The 21,670-nt window shown below is 35.3% G+C and overlaps 1 protein-coding gene across 1 annotated transcript in view; it reads right to left on the bottom strand.

The window, feature by feature from the left end:
• LOC129948080 (titin) overlaps positions 1-21,670 on the bottom strand; it is a 40,477-nt gene that overhangs the window by 6,407 nt on the left and 12,400 nt on the right. The window contains exons 2-3 of the mRNA XM_056058901.1: positions 16,342-16,519; positions 15,409-15,540 (exon numbers count right to left, since the gene is read on the bottom strand). Of these exons, the coding sequence (XP_055914876.1) occupies positions 15,409-15,540; positions 16,342-16,519 (310 nt within the window). The remainder of the gene's footprint in view (positions 1-15,408; positions 15,541-16,341; positions 16,520-21,670) is intronic.

The following is a 21,670-nucleotide window of genomic DNA, read 5'->3' as shown; positions in this document are numbered from 1 at the left end:
ATTTCAATTTAAAAGAATCAAAAGAAATGTGAAATGGAAGAAATATCAAATGTGGTCAAAATGACGGTAATTGTTCTCCGATTCTTCAGCAATAATAAGATCGTGAAATACCTCATTGAATTGCGCACTTCATATTAAAAAGAAGCACAGTTTGCAGATAGAATTGTTTCGAAGTTTGAAGAGTATCAAATTACATTCATGTAAATACATCTCACTCCACTGAACGTGTAATAACCGCTTAAGACACTTATCATCTATTTGTAACTGAACATGATTTTCTTCGACAGTGGTCAACCAGCAGTCAAAGTATAAGACTTTTATGATCAAAATAATGCTCTGAAAAGCTACATTTTAATATTAACAAGACATTTGTGCAATCAAACGAATAAAATATCGAATTTCTTCATCAACGATTAATCTTCTTTCTTTTTATACCGGCCTTGTCCCTTACTCAAATTCAAAACCTAGCAAACAAAAAGGAGTCTTTAGCTAATGAAGCTTTCTGGCTACATATTTTCAACTTCATACTAACTCTAAAAATAGCAGCATACCTGTCAAAAATAAAAGAAGAAAAACGTAAAGAAGACTCTTGGCGAAATAGGTAATAAAGTAAAATCTCTTGCGGTTACGTCGCGTCAGGCGTCTTATTATAGAAACAAAAAGCCGAAAGAAGAAGAAACGCAAAATAAAACGTCTCACATTCCACTTCTGAATAGTTTAGGCCTTGCATAGACCAAGACCAATACCAAGAGTAAGCCCAAGACCTGCTTGTGGCTATGGCATCTCTGATATGTGTGCTGTAATGTGCACCTGTGCGAAGTTTTTTTTTCCTGACCCACATTCGTTTGGATGGAGATGATGGTGCTCCCAAAGCTATACTCCTTAGTTTACTAAGTTCACTTCATTGCACTTGATGTCTTCAATAGCAGTGTGTTTTACCGAGCTCTGCGCTGCGGGAAGGAATCTACAAAATATCTAAGAAAAATTCCCATAAGGTACTATGCCCGTGCGCCATTGCCATCGTCATCCACATCATCTTGTCCCCTATTCCCCTGTGTGAGGCTGTGCGCTGTTCACTTGTATGGAATCTTTAAAAGAAAAGATTTAAGACGCTTGATCAACCTAAACATTCGTCTATTGAGAAGACTCCCCAGACTCAATGCGTACTTATAAGTCAAGTTATAGTCGGTGTACAAGATCAGCAGAAGAAAAAAACTTACACCGTGTACCGTTTCAAAGTTTTCGATATATTCGAGAAGCCAGCAGCAACAAGTGAAGCATGAGAGACTGCCTAACGTAAAAAAAGAAATAAAATCAGGCCAGACAATCTGACGTGCACGCTGAAGCGCACCATTGACGCGAGACGGGATTCCTTCCGACTTGGTAGCCTAGTCGATCAATCGTCGTCGTCGCTAGTCGGTCGGTCGTGTATCAGATCGTTCACTCCACCTTATTCAATCAAGGCGCATAGGCGATGATCATATTCCCATGGTAACTATGGTTACAGAGTGCACGTCAGTGGAATGGCAATATCGATAGTGATGGCAGCGGGCTGGATCCAGAAACAGAATCCCAAACAGAGCTTGCTATATAGCTAAGACTGATTGACGATTTTCAATTTAATGAGAATAGTTCTTGTGAATCTCAATTGGAAAGCGATGCGTCTCCATCGTCCGCGTCGATCGTTCGGTGAAGATCGGTAATGGGATGTGATCGATCCGACAATATGATGATTGGTGCTTTGGTGGGAGAAAGGGAGAACGCATGTGCACTACACACAAGACACAACACAATTTCCTAATTGACGTCCAATAATTACTTAGTGACGACGACGATGGACCCGACGGTGGCGAGGCGACGCGACGCACGGACAGAGTCTGGTTTTCCAATGGGATAATCCAACAATGGAGGCATAGCACGCAAGTGGTCCCCAAATATAGTCAATGGGGTCGCGCTTTTCCAAGCGGACAAGAACGGAACGACTGAAGCTGCAACTGCACCATCGAACGGTTGAAATCAAAGCCAATCAACGACTTAAAATTGCTGATTTCGGATTTCGGGTTGCGGGTTGGAAGATAGGATACAAAATTGTGGTGTGGTTATACTTTATAGTAGGTATAGATCCTCAGACACATGCATCAGCATCAGCAACAGCGTGTCCCGTTGTTATCCCGGAATTGAACACTTACCGCTGTAATATGGACTTTTATACTACGCGAGTGGGCCTGAGTCTGGGCCTGGTCTTGGGCTTGGGCACATGGCGCACGGCACAATCGTCCGCGTCAAGAGAACAAAGAGCACCTTGTTGAAGTCAGGTTAATCATGTGTAGTTTTCCTGGACATGTGCACTTTTCAAGCGCGCAATTTAGCCAAAGACTGCACGATAAATTATACCACACCACCGTGAAAATATCGTAAGATTTATCCCACAAAACATATTGTAGTACTTTCACAGAAGACAGAAGGTTCATGGTTAGCGTTTCGCCCAGCTCTAAAAAGCTACTTTCACAAAATTCATCATTATGTTATGCCATTATGAGGATGAGCACACTTTGGCAAATCTCCAACAACGCAACAAAACGCCTTGCCTTGCCTTAAGGAACATCTTTATTGGATGATCATGGTGATGATGATGCTGATCTAAGTGAATATGGATAGTCTATTCGTATGATGATGGTATCCCTTAAATGGCATGGAGTTTTGTATTTACAAATAATCAGTCCGTGCTTGGGAACTTCCATTAAACTGCCGTTAAGGATTTAACCAACAAAGAATTATTGCAATCAATCTTGATGAAACTATGGGAAAATATTACTGATTGTGATGTGAGATAGTGGTGAGTTGATATAGTAGTGTTGTTATGACCTGAGACCTGAAGAACAACGAGCTTTGATTGTAGCTATGAAAAAATTATTGTGATTATATAGGTCTTGAAAAAGCCATTTTTTTTATTAATTTATTAATTTTTGGAAGAAATGTATATAGAAGAAAAAAACAATATTATCATTACTGAAAAGAGGTGCACTGGGGTAATTCAACCGATGGAAATAAAGCCTGTGTACGGGGATTCAAGTATATTAACTGATCTGACACTCTTGGTTAAATTTGATTCAAAATAAAGTCTAAGTTTTAGAACTTATTTTTGTTTGTATTTCTAGATAAATGAAAATGGTTACACTAATTTTATTAAAATTGTTGGAAGTGATACCAAACTTTACAAGAAAAAATTCCACCTGTTGTGAAATAGAGCAACTAATTTTTGGATTACAAAAATAGGCCCAAGCTTTAAGCATTATTTCGCTTTGTTGTTGCGACAAAAATAAATAAATGATCTTATTTGGATCACGGAGAAAATAAATGGCATCTAATAAAAGAAAATTGGTTTTGACTGACATTTAAAGTGAAGCAACAATTATCAAATTGCCAAACTATTTTTACGCCAAAAACAAGTGAAATTTATTCAAAGTTTATTTTCGAAACGTATTTTTGCTTACACTCAGGATTTTAAAATTATAAATCATTCTCAATAATCCTTCTTCACTAATTGTTACATTATTTTAACAGAATTCATTAGGTATGTTTGATAACTTGAGCTTATTTAAATAGATTGTTTAGTAAACGGTGATTTTTTAAGAGCTTGAGAACTTTTTTTAAAAAAAAAAACGCATAAAATTTGCAAAATCTCATCGATTCTTTATTTGAAACGTTAGATTGGTCCATGACATTTACTTTTTAAAGATAATTTCATTTAAATGTTGACCGCGGCTGCGTATTAGGTGGTCCATTTGGAAAGTCCAATTTTGGGTAACTTTTTCGAGCATTTCGGCCGGAATAGCCCGAATTTCTTCGGAAATGTTATCTTCCAAACCTGGAATAGTTGCTGGCTTATTTGTGTAGACTTTAGACTTGACGTAGCCCCACAAAAAATAGTCTAAAGGCTTCAAATCGCATGATCTTGGTGGCCAACTTACCGGTCCATTCCTTGAGATGAATTGTTCCCCGAAGTTTTCCCTCAAAATGGCCATAGAATCGCGAGCTGTGCGGCATGTAGGGCCATCTTGTTGAAACCAAATGTCAACCAAGTTCAGTTCTTCCATTTTTGGCAACAAAAAGTTTGTTAGCATTGAACGATAGCGATCGCCATTCACCGTAACGTTGCGTCCAACAGCATCTTTGAAAAAATACGGTCCAATGATTCCACCAGCGTACAAACCACACCAAACAGTGCATTTTTCGGGATGCATGGGCAGTTCTTGAACGGCTTTTGGTTGCTCTTCACTCCAAATGCGGCAATTTTGCTTATTTACGTAGACATTCGAACCGAACACTGATTTTGGTAATAAAATTCAATGATTTGCAAGCGTTGCTCGTTAGTAAGTCTATTCATGATGAAATGTCAAAGTATACTGAGCATCTTTCTCTTTAACACCATGTCTGAAATCCCGCGTGATCTGTCAAATACTAATGCATGAAAATCCTAACCTCAAAAAAATCACCCTTTATAAGAAAGAAAAAAAAACACCTTCCTCAATTCTTCTTCTTGAAATTATATCTTACTATGTTGAAATCATATATCTTACAATGTTGAAGTCAGTTTTTTCTTTAAGGTTAGAGTAAAGAACTGAGTTTTTAGAAATAGATCTGAATTAAAAACTTTTTTTTTTATTTTTTAATAAATAATGTGCTTTAAATGCAATTGTATGAACTATTTTATAACTTTTGAAATTTATTTTTTTTATTTTTATTTTTTTTAACAATAATATCTTTATTTTTTTTAACAATAACTTTTGAAAACTGTTTGCTTGATTTTGACATAAGCTTAAGCTCGGCTCACACTTCTATCATTGGATCATTAGATCTAGTGCTTTTCTATTTACGGTTTCTGCACCAAAAATTATAATACAGTGGTGGTCCAGTATAAGGAATGCCGATATAACGAATGACAGTAAACAAAAATTACTGTAAATGTTTTAATATCTACTAACATATATGTCTATGATAATATTGGAATATACATACGCAATTTCTCATTACAGAAGTGTTTTTTTTTAAAACTTGAGCTCCATTTTTGCTATTTTACGTTTTTTTGGCGTCTAGAATATTTAACATGGTTTCTTAACTTCATGTCGTATGTTGAATAACAATGTTCTGCAAGATTTTATAGCGCAAACGTCTCACAATGGAAGCAAAAATTAAAATCATTGAGGAATATAAAAGAGAAGTTTAGCTTTCGGACATTTCGAAGGAGTTTGGAATTCCAAACTCTAGCATATGCACTATCAAGAAAAATGAAAGCAAGGTTCTCAAAAATCTGAGAAATACAAACAGTGGATCTTTTCGTCGACGATCATTAAAAAAGGGTGAATATCCAAAAATGGAAATCACATTGTACAAACGGTTTATTGCCCAGTCCTGTTCCTAATAATAGTAACATTTTAAAGGCCAAGGCATTGCAGTTTCAAAAAACAAAAACCACGGTGAATTCACAGCAAGCAGTGGTTGGCTAACAAAATTTGGAATTCGACTTCTTAAAGAATCTGGTGAAAAGCTTTCATCGAGGGAAGACCTTGTCGAACCATTTAAAAAGAAATTGGCTGAAATAATTAAAGAAAATAAGCTCACCTAGAATGCAATGCTACCAAACAATACATATGTTCACACTGGAGAAACTCGTGCCCCTGGTAGAAAAATGTCTAAAGAACGTCTTACTTTTCTCGCGTTCTCAAATGTTACAGTTTTTAAAAAAATTAAGCCCCTCATCATTGGCAAATCAAAATAGCTAAGGTCTTTTAAAAATAAACCTCTACCCGTTAACATCACCTACTCAAAATCTGTATGATTAATTGCAACTCTCTTTAAATTTGGTTTCACAGGTTTGAAGTTACTAAACTCCGTGTTTTTTTTAGGTTGAAGAATTTTTAAGAGACCAGAAACTTCCTATAAATGCTTTATTAACTAATAAAAGAAACTGATGAAGGCACAGTTTGGGTGGTGTATATGATACCAAATATTACACCCTTTATCCAGCCCATGGATCAAAATGCCATACGCATGACTATAAGCTCTTTTATGGACAAAGCTTGCTTAGTAAAATTGTGAGTTCCGGAAAGGGCATAATCAATGCTCTAAAAGATCTTAATCTTTACGATTCTGTAGCTGTATTACTTATTGCCTTGTATTGGAAAAAAGTATCCGCGGTTGTGCTTCACAAGTGCTGGAAGAACATGTTATCTCCAAGTTCAGATGAGGAATTCGATGAGGAGGATGATATTCCTCTATCAGCTCTCCGTAGTCAAGACTTATAACGTCTTACGTCTCGTTGTAGCAAATACGGTGGCTATTATGAAATATATTTTTTCCCAGACTGAATTCACTACATATGATTTGGAGTCATGGAATAAGTAATCTTTGAACCCAAAGTTATTTATAGCAACAATGTTGAAGAAATCAAAATTGCGGATTATATTAGTGATGAAAATGCTAGCTCAGAAACTGAGAGTCATCGCGAAGCTGTCCGAAATTTTGACAATGGGCAGAACAAAATGGAATTGAAAACTCTAAAGTCTTAGTTCTAAGAAGTTTCCAGACAGAGGCATTCAATAATAACATTCAACGCCCAAAAAAACAAATGCATATTAACGATTTTTTTTGTATGAGAACAAAAATTTGTATGTACTATTTATGTACATAATTTGAACAAAACTAATAAAAGTATATTCCTTAAATGTAAACGAAGTTATATATGTTTTTTTTATTCTATTGAGTGAAGTACTTCTGTAATTACTTTTTTATGAAGTTTGAAATAAATTAATGAAAAATACAAATGTACTTTCTATTAACCTAAAGATTTGTATGAAAAAAATGTTTCTATATAACGAATTTTCGATATAACGAATTGACTCTGGACATTATATCATTCGTTATACTGGGCCACCACTGTAATGCAATATCAGAAAAATGAGAAACATTTGCAGTTCCAAAAAAATTCAATGCATCCCTGAGTTGTATGGGATAGATCTGTTGGGTAAGTATATCCTTAAGATAAAATTCTTCCACAACATTTTGTCTGTGTGAACCAACTAGAATCTTTGGCAATTGAAGAACGAAATATCTTAACAAAAAATTATTATAGTCGGTAATATCTGCAAGCCATAATTATCAAGAATCTTTCTAATGGTTCTTTTATATATGATAATAATAATTGCAATCAATAAACTAGAAAAAATTAATAGTTGTGGAAAGATTTATCGTTCATATTTTCATTACTTTGGAATCAACAGGATCTAATATCTTCAAAGGAGACCTACAGGCAGTATTGAAGATTAAATTTGTACCTTAAGGGGCATTTTTGAAGAAATTAGAAACGGTATTTTTGTGAATTTTAAATTGATGAAATGCACATTAAATGATTCATAACAATACCCATCTCATGAATTGCTTGAAGCAAAACATAAAATAATAAAAATCTTATAATATCCTTCCAAAAGATATTCCCGCCCATTTTCTTCTAGCATATTATATCCAATCCATTATGCATTTTTGTGCAACACATAAAACATTCCAAGTGTGCTGATTTCTCTCTCTCCTTAAAATGCATTTAAAGCTGTTAACAACACCAAATTCCTGTATACAAAATTGTTAAACAAATTTTATGATCTTTCAGCTTTGCAACAAGCCATAAAAATTATAAAAAAAGAGAAAGAAATTATAGAAAACTATGAAAACTGAAAACAGAAAACAGAAAACAATCTTTTCCACAACTTTTCTTCAATGAATCCATAATAATAAATGTGGAGGATACTTTTACAAGTTTTGTGTGCAGCTCCTCCTAAATGGGAACTCATCTGTAGGTACTCACAATAGATCGAATTCCGTTATAAATTTATGTTTCTAACGACCAAACGGACGCAATGGATTTACGGTCGTACCGACAACGGCGTACGGTCATACGGATGTATGGACGGACTATCGACCAACTTATTGGTGGTTATAGGCTGAGCTCTGAATAGGCTTGGAATTCCATGTAGGCGAAATGACGACCACGATAAATCAATTCGCTTGCGGCCCTCTTGGCCGCCTTGAAAAACTCTGTTGATGCTGAATAGCTTAATTGTAAATATGCTCACAATATATAGATAGCTTAGCTATAACTGTCCAAAGGAGTTCGGTATATATACGAATGTTATCTTTTATATGGCTCTTAATGCTGCATTAGTGTCCAATTATACGAAGAACTTACTCCACACCTATAGAATTGCCAGGTGATTATTATTTTAAAACTGTACATAAGAATTTCAATCACCATACTATGTATGTACCTTTCCATCTAGACTACATAGATACCATTAGATTGTTTTTTTTTTTTGTTGATGGCGTTATTGTATCTTTCCAACCAAACCCATCATTAGCGAATACTAAAGAACAAGCTCTAAGTACAGACCATCATCACATCACATCAGCAAGTCTTTCGCAATGCAACTTCTTTCCTCTCATTAATTATTAATTCGGAAAAGACGAAATTAAAGCCTTTATCCATGGAGATGGAGACTAACATCCGTATCCATAGTTTAAACCAGAGCAGATGCCTTCCTAAGATATGTATGGTACCTTCTTATTTTTCTTTCCATATGAAATGATCTTCGCAACAGAGACTTTAGCACAGTGGGGCAGATGAAGATCTTAAGTAAATTAACATAAACCTACAAAAGCAACATTTAATACATACAATTATAACTGCACTTAATGATGTTTAGAAATTTGGATCTTTTAAAATATGTTTTTGAATAAATAGAAAACGTATGCGGAACCAATGGCGATAATAAAACGCAAGTATAAGCTTTCTGAAATTGAACGCAGCCATAATCGTAAATGTCAAACAATCAACTAATATTATAAAACACTTTAAATGACAGCTGAGTTTGGCATGTGTCAAATGCCAGGTTATCGTGTAAACAAACTAAAGGTTACTAAGTGATTAGTGAAACAACTTAAGTATTCTTAAAGTAAACAAATATAATAAAATATTGATTAAATTCACTAACAAATAACTTACATACCTTCAAAATTGAAACTTAAACTTCAAAAGACTTAGGTATAGATGTAGTTGACTTTTTAAGCTGCCCCACAGTGTACCAACCAGACGACGTGATGCAAAAAAACGTGCAGCAACTTATGAGCATAAAAGTGTATCTGAAATCCCTCACTATATAGTTTTATAGATTCTAACTTCTAAATTTCACAACTAGAGCATTGCATATAGAGTGTCTTATTTATTTGAAGTATACGGCATAACAATTCTGGATACTATGAAAAGAACTTGCTGGAAAAATCTCATAAAACCTGTGCTTCCCCAGCTATCCCCTATTCTGATCTTCTCTAATTACGATCAGGTCTATATTGCTAGCCTTATATATTTGGAAGCATCAGTGAAACAGTAATGTGATGTGAAGGAAGTATGGACGCGTGCTTTAACTGCAAATATTTTGAAAACGAAATTCAAAACCATTTTTGACTTCAACTATGCATAGAAGTATCTATCTACTTAGACAAGTTGCACAAGATGGTTTCTCTGAAGTAAAATCTCCAAATGGTTCATGGTTGATGACTTAGAATTAGAATCGCAAAAGGTTTGTCGACCTATGGCGTGATTTGCCTGTGCAATTATATATCACATGGGCTTGAGCACAGTACTGGGCAGGGCATAGCATCTACGGATGAAATGAGCTCACGAATTTCAATTTAAAGAATTTGCAAATCAGTTCCTATATAGTTTTTGCCAATTGCACTTAAATCAAGATTTAGATAAAAGAATCTCACTATATGGAAACAATAGACGAAACAAAAATAAACTTTCTTTCTGAAGCGAGAATAATAATTAAAGGGACAAGATCAGTGACTGGAGAAATCGCAGTTCTTCTATATTTCATAATTGGTCACAAGTTCTTCTAGGAACTGTGTGCGACTGACTGCCTAACTTATTTTAAGTAGAGCTTTCAATTTCAAACTTTTATAATGTGATCTCAAAATGAACCTCTTTATTAAATAAAGGTTAACCTAAATGTTTATAAGTTCTTGTTATTTCTGATTTAACATTTTTAATGAGATGCTAATTTCCCCAATTATGGATACATTCGAATGTGGGATTAAGTTCACTTTCGTTTGAGGAATTTTTGGCTGTTCTTCTTATTTTACATCTTCTACTCGTATTTTAGATGAAAAATGACACATTTTGTGACTACCGAAATTTCTCGAAATGATAATTAGAAGAAGTTTATATAGATTAATTAAATTTCGTGTATAAAATTTATCATATGTTTAACTAGAAAAGCTCATAAATCATATAAAACAATAATAAATGTTTGATTTGTTTTTGATTTATAGTTTATAGAAGACAAATATTTTCGGTAGAAGAAGATAAAGCCCTGCAGCAAAAAGCAATAATTAACAGTGTATTATCTTCAAAGCAGGTAAAAGATAATTTTGAGATGTTACAAAAATGTGACTGATCCCAGCACAAATACTCTGTCACTGTCGACTTTAAGAATACCTACGAACTTTAAGAAGTTATTTGCAATCGAAGATGGTTGGACATCGATTGTGTACCGTTTTCATATTACTTGGTTCAAATTTGGTCACAAGATAAGAACGGGTTGGAAGATCGTATTGAAGAAAAAAAGATCCAAACCTACTCCAAGTGTCGCCTCATCATTTATCTATGTGTATAACCCGATCAACATAAATATCTTCACTTTCAAATGAATATGTAAATAAATACACGCTTGTAAAGATAAAAACCTACCTTTAGCCATAGGTACAACATGCATCCATCTTTAAGTAGACCAAAGTCGCTTCGATCAATAGAGTACCGCCTCGTCGTGGGTCTGTCGATCGACAACTACGATGAAGACGACCAAGACCAAGTCAACGACGACGACGACGACCGACGATGGACTATGTTGGTGATTCATCTGCCTTAGGTGACGGGTATAAGAGGCTGGAGCACTTTGGCGCCATTAGCTTATCTGATCCAATGTTATGGCATGAATCTTAACACGCCTGATGAATGCACTGCTTTGCCGATACAAGAATCTATAGTATCCAGGATGAATGTACATTTGTATATATGACTGCAGAAAAAATGCGCTCATCTTTATTACCCCGTAAGCAAAACATTTATAGGAACGTAGGTAGGAAGCCGGAGGCCAGTTTTAGAATCTTAGGAACTTTTAATGAACATTCCGTACCATAATAATAGATCAAGTCCAAGTTGGCATACAAACTGGCACAACAATATCTTGCTTTACTTTTTTAAATTCCAAACAAACATTCCTACCTTCACATACTTCGTATTCGTACCTATAACAAACAAATGGAGAGTTAAATGCTATAGGTGCAATAATGTGACTCATTCTCCCATCATCAGAGTCAAAGTCGCACAGCCTGAGCCAGAGTCACAGCTAGAGCTGCAAAGGAATTACCATTCCAAGCACATCTTGTCGTTGACACACTTTCATTTCATCCAGTTCTTGTGCCGATAGTGGTTTCAAAAAAAAGCAAATAAAAACAGCGAGGGAAAAAAATAACGAAAGCAGAAATATCGCAGAATAATCAAATTCTACACGAAGCAACTCTCATAAAACTAAACAAAAAAATAAATAAATATTATACATCGCATCGCTCAACTCAATCACACCACATTGGCTCATTTCCGGGAAAACATGCTCGGAATGCCAACTCTGTTTATACGATACGACTACAAGTAGGTATACACCAAATGGGAGTCATAAAATCTGAAGCTGAACTAAACCAAGACCAAGAACGTGGCACAGCCTCATTATAACCCCTGGTGAGAAAACCACGAAGCATAATTTGCAGAAACGTCATCGTTTCAGGTTTTGCCCATATGTACAAGGTGCATTGGGCTGTGGCGCAGCCGGCGGCGGCGCATAGATAAAAACAATTCGGACGGAATCTTATCTACATTTGTGAGGAGCTTAACAATCTAGCAACGCCAGCGTCTATTTTAGCAAGTCCTTAAATTGCTACGACGAGTTTATTATCAACTGAAAAATAAATTTTAAGGCAATTAAAATAGGAATCAGTCAATCACAACATCAACATCCTGTAGAGAGGAAGGGCATGGATAGTTTTATTTCGCAGAAGTTTAATTAAGAAGTATGTTGGTGTAAGAAGTCTTAGATCTATTCAAGAGCTTGTATAAAAACGTAAAGTAATCTAAAAAAAGTTGTTTTTCAAAGGAAGGAGCTTAGCAAAAAATGTCTTACTGATTTTAAAATTTGTTTTCTTGTTTAAAATTTGTGAAGAACTTTAAACAGAATCCAAAGATGAAAGCTATTGGATTGATGGTTTCTATCTTAAAACGCTATGTCAATATTTCAAACTTCACATTCCACAGAGGTTTGTATCTCTTAAATGAACTCGATGATGAGAAAGCAACTGTCATCTGTCAAATTTGTACACAAAAAAAAAAAACAGTGCAATCAAATTCTTTGTCGAACAACTTGAAGTTCTTTGTCAATAATAATTTGGATGTCACTTTCAATCTTTATTGTCTTACGTAGGTTGGAAACTTTACCCACTTACCAACGTAGTTAACATTCTTCTGAGGTTGTTTTAAGAACTGAATCAAAAGAATCCAACGTATCAATGACACATTGCGAAAAGCGACACGAGCGGTGTTTATAAGAAACAAAAAACTGACGACATTTTTTTAAGATCACACTTCGATAGCAAGTGTAAAACAACAACTTTATATTACAAAATAACTTTCATTAGTCGACAAGGCGCAAGCAATTCAATTAAGAAGCTGAATGCTTCGTGCAGCCTACTACCATTTTTTTTGTAATACCCGTCCACACTCAATCCTACATAAATCCATACCTATATGAATATACATGTAGTCTCTCAGTCTGATCTGTTCGGTCAGTCATCTAAAGCGTTGTCCAGTCCAGTTCAGTTCAGCAATATGCGTTTGTATGTCCAACAACAATGCCAGTGATTGCGCGCCATCTACTATCCGCTGAGAATCCAAAAACCCAGACTAGACAAACTGGACGCGAATGTGATCGGATTGTTGTTGGCATTTTGTTCTTTGTGGCATTGCGTGTGGTGACAGTAATCGCATTTGTACGATTTGTCAACGATTAATCACCACCGCACAACCGGGCCTAACAATGTTTTGTTAACTGGAATTATCTGTTTCGCGGTTGAATTGAGAATACAATAAGAAGTATGGTCATTTGTTTAATAATTGAATTTTAATTGATTGACATTACATGACGAAGTAATTATGCCACACTCGACTTCTATAGCGTTGCTTTATTGGTTGAATGTTGATAGGAAATGTTGTTATGTCTTGACAACTCTTGACAATGTTAACACAAAACATGCTAATTAGTGTTCAGTGTAAGTATAGGAACATTATACTTTTTTTAGAATCTTGGAGACTTGTTGAGTACCTTCATGTAATGACTACTGAAACCCCTACATGTGTATGTAGTACGTACTCATGTATTAATTGTTTTTTTGTTGGGAATAGAGCAGTAAAAGTATATTTGCTTAGTTTTTCAAATCTTCTGATAAAAACATTTTCATTTTATCTTGATTTCGACGATTATAACACTTGTAAGCATTCTTTACCGTTGCCAATAGAACATGATTAAAAATTTTTTTATCTGTCATTCTATTGTTATTGACAAGTAGTCAAGTGATTAGAGGCCACTTACTTACTATTATTAAACATTCAATCTTGAAACTAGAAAAGTGTTCGAATATACATATATAATGGCTTAAACACAAACACGCTTCAGCTTCATCTGCCTTACGATGGGCCTGCTTCGAGGTTGCTTTGAATGACATTTCTAAAATGACGTTTCAACACTTCTGTCATTAGCATCTGTTATTTTTTCTCAAAAGTGTGTTTATATTTTTCGTGCAGTAAGAAATATGAATTTTGAAAAAAAAAATATATCCGCTATAAATTTATAGCGGAAGTAGCTCAACAGCCTATAATAACCAATGGGAATCCCTTTAAATCCCTTGGAGTCACATTACGTTTTTTTCCTTATGAATGTCAAAGGTAAAAGCTTCATTTTGATAGCATGCATTAAATTAATATGGCTGAGCTCATAAACGTCAAGCGAAGCCGAAGCTGAAGCGTGTTCGTGTTTCTGCCATAATTTACTGTGTTTTTTTCAGATAAAGCATTATTCACATGAGCACGACCAACGTCCAACGAATGAACGAATATTCGTCGTTTTGACATTTCTTTAACATGAGAGTTTTTAATTCGTCGCGAATGAAGTTTGACTTTGGCCACCGAAACCAAAACAATAATGATATGAGTGTGGATAATGTAGAACACGAATAAAGTTTGACAGTTCTTCAACTAAATTTTCTCGCGACGAATAAATTTGTTTTCTTAAATTTATTAATATATGATATTGAAAAGTAAAAGTATGCATCATAAATCAAATAGAAACTATCTTGGTATCGTTTTGTTTAGAATTTGTGTGGAAATATGTCTTCAAACGTATACAAACTCACGTTTTGTAATTCGTTCGTTGTTCGCGCTTATGTGAATGCTGCTTTAGAAATGCTCTGATCAAATGGAAATCACTCAAAGAAATTTCTTCGAGAAAAAAAGTTTAATGTCAGAAAAAATACCGGTGGAATTTAATCGGAAATTTTGTCAACGACCTGTCTAAAAATGTTGTTCAATGATAAAAACCATACGTAGCTTATAACCTTTAATAATACGTAACAAAACCGTTCCTCTAAAGGCGTTACATTTCCTTATAACACCTGTCATTTTTTCTTTCAATCATCAACTATAACCTAAAATGGCTTCCTGGATTGGTTTACATCACAAAATATTTAGTGCAATTGAAATTTCGTTGAAGTAAAAGATTCAAAACTTAAAAATACTGCCCTGTATATTTTGTTGTCAAGAACTCCCGCTTTTTATAGCAACTTTTATCTGAATGAACTTTATAGTGAAGTGTAAACCTTAAACCTACTACAGCACAATATTTACTACATTGACACCATTTTTTCTCACTAAGTACATCAACCTACAACATTACTCTTTTTATTGATTTCTTATTAACTTAACCGTGCAACGGCTTAAGTTATGTCAACATTTTCAATTCTCATCTCATCATATCTTAAAGCGCAACTTTGTTGTCACATCCATTGGACATAGATAAAATAGAAAGATAGATAGATCTGAAAAGTATATATTTACACAAATGATTGATGATCATCGCTTAAAAAAAAAAAAAAAAAAAAGGGGCGAGGACGTGTGCGATGTTAATAAAATAAGCATGCGCACCGCAGGCGCAGCGCATTGCAACGCAACCAAATGTTAATAGAAATTGAATCACTTACGTCCAAGACATGTATGCTTCCGGAACTGCAAGAATCCTTCCACACAACGACAAGCTCCATCCAAGCAACTGCTGTTGGCCACTTTCATCGTGCACTGATCGGCCAAAGTGCAGTCCCCTCCAAGTAGTTGCGCTATAAGTAAAAAAAGAAAAGAATTCATTGTGTAAGCAGACATTTAGACATATTCTTGAAAGTCACAGGGCTCCACTATGTTTGTCTAACAATATACAATAATGTGGATGGACAAATATTGAACGAAATGGACGGATGAATGGTATCTGCTGGCTTATAGCTGGGTGTGCGGAGCGGATGATGGTGCACATAAGAACATTCCGAGGAATGCATTTCCAGTTACGGCAAGATCAGTATGGCAAACATCGATTTACCGATGGCCTGGTTACCGGGCATCCAACTCGAAAAATTTCGGGAAACAGACACCCGACTCCAACAACTGCACAACCACCGAACCGATCGCACCATCATAGGAGGACACGCCCATCGCCTTCACCAGTCTAATTACCACTGCAAACATATATGTCCGCCATAAAGGCGGATGCTAGAGATGGACATAGAGCTATAGAGCTGGTATAATTCAAATGTGGGATCCCAACTTATCGTCGTGGTTATCGTTATACACATAAATATTACGACATTTTACGAGAGTGCACGAAGGTGCCACTTGGAGCATTTATTGTATGGCAAAACGAGGACACCAACTCATGCCATGCCATAAACTTTATCAATAAACGGAAAACCTCACAATAACATCACAAGACGGACAAACGGAATAGCCGGACAACCTAGAATTATAACGTTCTACTCCGCTGCATCCACTCCACAATTCTACATCCATTCCAAAGCTATTGTATTATTTTCTTATGCGGCATAGTGGAATTAAAAATAAGAAGACTAAAATGCTCTTTTTTAACTTACATGACAAACAAGTCGTTACGTTGTACTGGACAAAATATGGCGCGCACTCACAATATCCATTCATCGAACACGTACTGCCTTTTATGAAATCTGTGCAGTCCATGTCATGTTGGCATTTAGATCCCAAGCTGCTCGCTAGACACTGTTCGAGTAGGGCGACAAATATGACGAACAGGATCTGGAAATACAAATAAAATTAATGCACACATGTACTGAAATAAAAATACTTATATTAAAGTGAGGTATAAAAACACTTTTATTAAAGTGAGGTATTATTAAATTTGCAGCGATATTTATTTGATTTATTATTGATGAGAATTATGACTTAAGGTGGTAAGAATCATCTTCTGACCACGAAGCAACCCACTTATTATGATTCATAATTAGAATACTGATGAGAGACAAAGCATATTTATTATGGGCAATGTTCCTGTTGGTAATGGACATGATGAAATTTCTTTCTTTAAACGCCTGGACTGATATTTATAAAATGTTGTCTGTGTCAAAGTACTGTTTACTTACACAATTATTGCAATTCATAACAGTTTTAAGCTGTCAAAATTTTGAATTGACTTTCAAAGTTATCAACAAATTGTCTTACTTATTATTTGAAAAGTTTAAAAATGTTAAACGTTTGAAAGGAATAATGGCTGAATCACAAACACGCTACAGCTTCGGTTTCGCCTGACGTTTACGAGTTCAGCCATAGGAATTCAATGCATGCTATTACAATGAAGCTTCGACCTCACGTTTCGTTTGACAATCGTAAGGAAAAGAACGTAATGTGGCTCCAAACGGAAGCTCTAGTTCGATTATCTGAACATTTGCTTTGTCTGACAGCTCATCAGCTGTAAAAAAATGCCAACAAACAAAATATTTGCTCTTTGGAGGGATGAAATAATAGAAATGTCATTCAAAGCAACCTCGAAGCAGGCCTAACGTAACGCAGACGAAGCCGAAGCTTCCAATGGGCGCTCGAGATATCAAATCGGAGCGTAACGTTGAGCGCAACGCAAACTTTACCGGAGAATTAAGTTGCATTCGACTTATTTGTTACCTTGTTTCGAGGAAAATTCGTATGTTTGCAATTATTTGCATTCTAACACAATATTCCGGAATGCGTTTAGATATTTTAAGATTAAAATTCCAAACAGATTTTCGGGAGCATATGTACTTGGAAGCGGAAATGCTCTGAATCGTATAAAATCGGGGAAATTTATGCTTCAAACGGATACACCGCATTTTATAATCATATTTCTTAAAATCTCGCTTTTTAAAATTCCGTATCGCATACGATTTTTTAATAATCTCAGTTTTTACTATCCCGCTTTTGCAATTAACACTAATTATTGTTTTATTAAAAAAACATTAAACAAATAGTGTAAAATAGTTTTAGTTTTAAAGCGCATTTTTTGGAAAATATAAAAATATGACATCTGTCAAAAATAGTTGATTTGAATGTTTTCAATAATTCGTAAGCTAAAATTGTACGCATTCACAAAGCTAGTGGCTACGTAGTCAGGGGATTCTGATTGGCTAAATCTAACTACAATGGTAGTTGAAATTTCCCCTCCGACGTAGTGTCAAAAATTCGGCTACAAAGTTAGTGGAGAATGATTTTAACGTTTCAGAATCAGCTGCTCGGTAAAGACACACGAATTCAAAGCTAAATCAATCGTTAAGTATTTATGTAAATACAAATACAAATCATTAAAAACACAAAAGATAAGTAAAAGTTATCAAATCAAAAATGTTTCTTATTTTATATATTTGCATGTGTCAATAATATGACAGTTCCAGATTGACGACCTTTTTAATGTAGTTTTGCATTCACAAAGCTAGTTAAATTTTGACTACGGAGCCACTAGCTCTGTGAATGCGACCATTGTTTTGTTTTAAATTAAGAAAGACGAAGATTCCAAATTATTTGAAGACTAGGCATTCGATGAGTTGGATGATGGAGAATTTTATAAATAATTACTTTTATCACTATATAAGTGATGATTGTGGAGAAATATGCTTCAAGCTGATATTGGTAAAAGTTCCTAATGGAGCAAGAGGTTGCACCTATAAATATGTACAATTTCAGTCCAGTCTATAGTTGGAAATTGATGGTTCCGTTTGAGTTTGTTTGCTTTGTTTAATTCCACCAACTGTCACTATTTAGGCATGTTCGGATACACGTTTTTTAATGAAAGGAAATTAGCAACTAGTAAGCAAAACGAAAAGAAAGGTAAATATTAATCTCTTAACGCAAGTTGTTTGAAATTTTGGACCACTGTATTTAAGCAGACGGAATGTTAAAACTCTTTTTTCCGGACAATTGAAAAGCGTAATTACTAAAAAAAAGTTGAAAAACCTTGTTTAGATAGTTTTTATCCAATGGGAAAACAAATCGTATAGCAAAAGATGAATTTATTAATTTATAAGCATTGAGAGAATTGTTTATCTTTAAATTTGAACAAGAAAAAATAAATAAAGGTCAGGTCCTACTTAACCTCTTTTTTACATGAAAATTTTATGAAGTCATAATCCCGAACTTCAGATCGTTTAGATTTTGCTTTTTTTTTTAATAAGCACACACTCAAGGAGAAATTACAACCCTTATTATGCAGAGGCACAGAGTGAGCACTAGGAAGAGGAGAGAGGGTTTAAAAGGAGATGCACATTGGTTTTGAATTCCTGAATATTGCAATGACTAGGAAAGACAGAGTGTGGTAAGGCATTCTACATTCCCGTAGTACGGCTAAAGAACGAATCTCTGTATTTGACAGTACGGACTAAGTTGGGCTCGAGGGTATACTGATGAGCATTCCTAGAAGCGCGAGTATTACGGTTGAACTGTTTAAGGGGAGGAATGCAAGTGGCTTTAAAATCTAAGCTTTTTTTATTTAAAAAAAAACTAATTTGTATCTTTTTTTTGGATTGCGATAATCTTCTATGGTACAACGCTCAACCTGTGTTGCTGCAGTCAATAAATGTAAAATGTAACGGCTACAAAGTCAGTTAACATTATGTATATACAAATCTAAACCTTAATTGAAAAATAAATTTCAATCCAATTTGTTTTTTGGAACAGGAACAAAGAGATTCACATGAGATAAGGTAGGTATATCTTTAAATAGCAAGTACCAAGAGATGCCATTAACTTTAATTTAAATAGCTTACTACACATATACTAAAAGACAATCCAATTAAAAATTTTAAATTTGTGTTAATTGAGTGGAACGAATTAATTCAAGCGACAATGACAAGACTTTTTCCAACAACCGACACGACGACGACGATGAGCAACAATCTATACCTCTATCCAAAGGTGGTATAATCTACAAAATTGCAAGTTGAATAAACCATCATCATTAATTTCACCTGCAAACAGTTGCAGCATTGCTTCAGCAGCAGAACAAGCTGCAAGATACAAGCTGGAAGCAGTAGAACAAAAAGGGAATGGCTGTGGTATTATAGAGAACTAGGAAGGCTTTATGTTCTAAATAGTAGTATAAATAGTACATTGTTGATGTTGTCTTTATAGGGTGTAGTGTAAGGTTTGCCTGGTTTAGCTTCGGCTTCAGATTCAGCTTCTTCCTTCCCTTATCTGATCCTTATCGTAACTCACGAAACAATTTCGCTTCATTTCTCCATTCTCTTCACCGTTGCCAACACCCCTCACCTCCGCCGCGCCCACCCCGTCGTCTGCCTGTTGCATCCACCTAGATAAAAGGCGCACAAAATAGAAAAGGAAAGATAGATAGGCATCTTTAAATATGAAGTTTAGAACTTGTGACTGGGTTTGGGGAATGCCAAGCCAATGCTATAGTGCCACCGATTGCCAGAATGTCTTGCCTTGCCTTACCTTGCTTTTTCCTACGAATGCTGCCAATGCACTCTCTGTCATCTAAAGTGAACCTCTAAATCTTCCACCAAGAGTAAACAATAGGAAGAGATAGATCATGTTACATTCACACTTAAGGTGCACACGGTGTGGTTTATAGTCCTCTACCGCTCCGCCTATAGCATCCAAGAACCTCACTTATGTCTACATCATCAGCATCACCCACCTGTATAGCTCTGCTCTACGCTGCTGTACATACTGCATGCTGCTATCTCACGGAATCGTATTCATTGCCCTACATGGCATATAGATGGGGATGAAATTGCTGCAAACTGATTTACCGTAAAAATATTCCCATGGTTAAGCTATTGGCTTGGCGTTTGGCAGTTGGCATCTATATTGAGATGTGGTCTTGAAAGTTGCAATGAAGGTTTTGTTTCATTTAGCTCGCTTGATTTGTCAAAGGCAGGGATTATGTTTCAAAGCCAATTGTGTTGTGCTTTTGTGCAATTGGTGATGTGAGACCATTGCTCTCGTGAAAGTTGTTTAGGATGTATTTTTCTTATAACTGTCGAACTCCTATTTTGAATTTTTTGGAAGTGAAATAAAATTTCACATTGTGAAAACTAGGTGGCAGGTTAGTGATGCCGAACGAAATAAATATTAAGGCTTCGTCTGCACTTAGAATGAATGTATATGATGGTTTGTTTTTAACACATTCATTTTTTTAGAAATACATTTAACTAGATTTTGAAGAAAATAAATAGTGAACAAAGAATGGAAACCAGGCACAAAAAGTTTGAATGTTGAGTATTTTTGAATTTTAAATCAATGCAGATAATTGCTTCTATGTTATTCCTCTTATCTTAAACCTCAATTAAAATGATCAATTAAAATTGGTGAGAATGTTGCGATTCTATCTCTAACCTAACCCCCTCTCTTTACCGACTAGTCCTAAATACTTGGGTACATTAAAATAATCATCAGGATGGAATCTCTCTATACAACTATGGCTATATAATACTGCACAAATGTGTCAACTATCAAAAAGAGTGGAGACTTTTAAACACATGCGTGTGCCATTGAATACGAGTATATCCAAGTAAAAAGGAGAAGTTAAATTCTAAAAATGAAGACCCAAGAAGACAACGCGACATACCTTGGCCATTCCTTTTGACATGGGCAACAGGTAAGGTAGTCACTTTTATTTAATAGCCATTGAGTATGCTGACAATTTCCCAAGGATATTGACTATTTAGTTGTTATTGCATCTTCTTCTATACCTTATACTATGACCACTACCACCCCGCTGTCCAAACTCCCAAAGAAACCAGGAACATTGACCAAGACCAAGAGTGGCACAAAGAACTGTTATATTGCTGCCGCATTCTTTGCGTATTTGCTTTTTGAATCATCTCTGAAAATGGACACCAGCACCATCAGGAATATCATTTGGCTTGGCTTGGCATCGGCATGCTGAAGCTGATGGCCTCATGC

Source organism: Eupeodes corollae, chromosome 2 (assembly GCF_945859685.1).
Source record: "Eupeodes corollae chromosome 2, idEupCoro1.1, whole genome shotgun sequence".
Taxonomy (NCBI): Eukaryota; Metazoa; Arthropoda; class Insecta; order Diptera; family Syrphidae; genus Eupeodes; species Eupeodes corollae.
Note: the sequence above shows the minus strand (reverse complement) of the source record. Positions and strands in the feature narration are given on the sequence as shown.